The sequence below is a fragment of the Quercus robur genome, chromosome 4 (genome assembly GCF_932294415.1).
Source record: "Quercus robur chromosome 4, dhQueRobu3.1, whole genome shotgun sequence".
In the NCBI taxonomy this organism is placed as follows: domain Eukaryota; kingdom Viridiplantae; phylum Streptophyta; class Magnoliopsida; order Fagales; family Fagaceae; genus Quercus; species Quercus robur.
In genome coordinates this window covers 32,062,352-32,065,344 of record NC_065537.1, presented here as the reverse complement: position 1 = coordinate 32,065,344, position 2,993 = coordinate 32,062,352, and the positions used below count along the sequence as shown (strand labels likewise).

Sequence of the window (2,993 nt, the reverse complement as noted above, 5' to 3'; positions counted from 1 at the left end):
TGTAAATAGTCACATACTCTAATTGCATGTGAACACGGGATCCTTATGTTTTGCCATTTCCCACAACTGCATGTTCATTCCTGTAACTGAACTTCATAACTGTGGTTTCCCCCTCCTGCGCTACACTTGTTGAGTTGGGAAACTACTTGAAATATCAAATCTTCATTGCTAAATGGCTTGAGATAGTGTTTCTTAGATTTACACTTATTTCCATCCCACATGGATAAGGCATATTCACTCCATTTCTTACCCTCTGACAACTTATAATGGTATTCTTTGCGCCAGTCGTGGAAATATTAAACAAGTTTGTTCCAAGTGAACTCAACCAACGCGGCAATAGGAAGGCCCCGTGCACCTTTCAGTACACCATTGAAGCACTCTGATATATTGGTTGTCATTGCCCCAAAACGTCTCCCACCATCATGTGACTGGGTCCACATATCCACAGACTCGCTTATTAGGTATGTGTATGGAAGATAATCTTGATTCTTTTCCTTGCCATCCTTCCCCATCACCTTCTTCTTATTCCTAATGGCCTTAATTTCCACCTGCTTAATGGATTCCATTATAGTATCAAATTTAACTACCTGACTAGCATATCCCGCTTTCAACGCTGCTGACTTTAGAGTTGAGTTCTGAAAATGGGTGTTGAAGTTGCTAGCAACATGTCGAAGGCAATATCTAGTTCTTCCATCATCCCCTCTAGGCCAGTTTGCAATGGCGTTTTTGATACCGAGATGTCGGTCAGAAATTATGCAAATGCCTTCATCAGGTATCATGTGGCCAATCGTTTCTTTGAGGCACTGTAAAAACCACCTCCAATTGGACCCTAATTCACAATCCACAACAGCAAAGGTGAAAGGGAATACCTTATTGTTAGCATCGATTGCCATTGCGACCAACAACTTTCCCTGATATTTACCATACAGATGCGTCCCATCAATATTGATAATCGGCTTGCAGTATTTGAATCCTGATATGCATGGACCAAAAGACCAAAACACATAATGCAACAATACGGTGTCATCTTCATTGGTGGGTGTGATACGATAGAACACCTGGGTAGTTAGGTCCTGATCAATATATGCCATTAGCAACCTTTGGTAAGACTCTTCCCAATTCCCAAACATCTTCGTAATCGCCTTTTGTTTCTCATCCCATACCTTTTAGTAAGAAGGCTTATGGCCATTATATTTCGTCTCTATCATAGATCTGAGATGCTTAACTAGGGTAGTGTGATCCTCACATAACTTCTGATGGATGTCTGATGCAATAAAATGAGAAGTCATCATTCTACCATCATTTCACACCCCAATCGGTATACACGTGTGAGGACCCACATACATGGTGACCATCCATAGTTCGTGGAGATTGGGCTTCATAACTGCGCAGACATACCACTTGCATGACTCATGCACGCATTTCGCAAAAAGATTTTTCGTCGTCGACCTAGTGATCATAAAATGTTTGTTTTCCTTGAGGGCACAAATTGTTAATACGCGCTTCACCTCCTCTTTATTGGCAAAAGTCAACCCTTTGCACAAATTCATCCCCTCTCTCCAAGTAGACACAAATGGCATCTCAATATGTGAAGGATCAACCATATTTTCCCAAGTATTTGCAGAGAATGACAATGCAGGAGGTGCGTAGGCAGGGATTGTGTTCGCAATGTTTTGGACACTAATAACATTGTCTGCATAAGGTTCACTACTGTCCAATGTTTCATCGTCATCAATGTCCCTCTCAAAGTCCCCAAAGTCCCCTCTGTCAATCATGTCTTCATACTCATCTCTATCGGCAAATTCTTCACCGTTAATGGAAATATTTTCATCAACATAGTCGTCATCATTATCATCATCATCGTCATCATCATTGTTAATGGCAGTAGTCTCATCAACATAGTCGTCATCATCACCATCGGCATGAACATCACCATCGACATGAACATCATCATCCTCTACATGTGTAGAATACTCATATTGAGCATTCGGAACCATAACCTGTAAGCTTGTGGTTTTTTGTTGGATATCCTCTTGCTAGACTGCACGCGACTCCAACTGTATGTACAACTGAATGTTAGTTACTTTAGGTATTCTTTCCAACTTGTCAAACATGATCTTTACATGTTTGTCTGTTTTTATCGCCATATATTTGTAATTAATCCAGTGCTTCAGGATTTCATTTGGCATACGATAACTAATTTGTATGTTGTGCACAGCAGGATTCTCACACAACTCTTCCATAACAGTCTTCTTCAATTCATCAAGGGTTTTTTACCTACGATCAATTTGGGTATAATAGGTCTTTATACCCGGCCCTTCAAATGGCAATCCCTTGTTCGCATTGGCATTCTTAAGCGGACCACCGTGGTATAGGATTATATCAATTTCAGGCATTGTGGCAATCCCTTGTTCGCATTGGTTTTGAATTGGATGCAAAATATAATTAAGGCTTTGGTCATTAATTTCCTTTGAAGCACTATTTGTGTATGATTTGTTTGGAGGAGAACAGGGAGTTGGTTATTAATTTAAGTATGAGTGTGGGTTTATTTATATAAATCTGAATGTATATGTCCATTGCAAATATGACTGCATTTTTTCTTTGAGAAAATTATTGTTGATGAGAAATGGTGATTTTAAAGAGTTGGGAGTTTGGTCTTGCCAAATCAAAGAACCAAAAAGATACAGTTACATGGTACTATACTTAACTTCCATGTCTCTCTCTCTCAAATATCTCTCTATAATTTCATTCAATTTGTGCTTTTCAATATTAAAGTTTTGTTCATCTTCTTATGCAAAAACTAATAATAGAAGCCCTTCATTCCAAGTTGATATGAAAGGTTTGGATGGAATACTAGGAGCTAGCTATGTTGGGATAGAAATCATTCTATAATTATGATGCTCCTAAAGCTAAGAAGCCAATAACCAGGACATCCAACTATTTGCAAAGGTGGTGCTACTGATGTTGTAGATAGAGGAAAAGGAAGGTTATAA

General features: G+C 39.1%; 1 protein-coding gene across 1 annotated transcript; it reads right to left on the bottom strand.

Moving 5' to 3' along the window:
• Nucleotides 1-296: 296 nt before the first annotated feature.
• Nucleotides 297-1,130, bottom strand: LOC126721749 (uncharacterized). Its single transcript, XM_050424809.1, has one exon. It carries the CDS (start codon nucleotides 1,128-1,130, stop codon nucleotides 297-299), a length of 834 nt encoding a protein of 277 aa, XP_050280766.1.
• Between the last annotated feature and the right edge of the window lie 1,863 nt (nucleotides 1,131-2,993).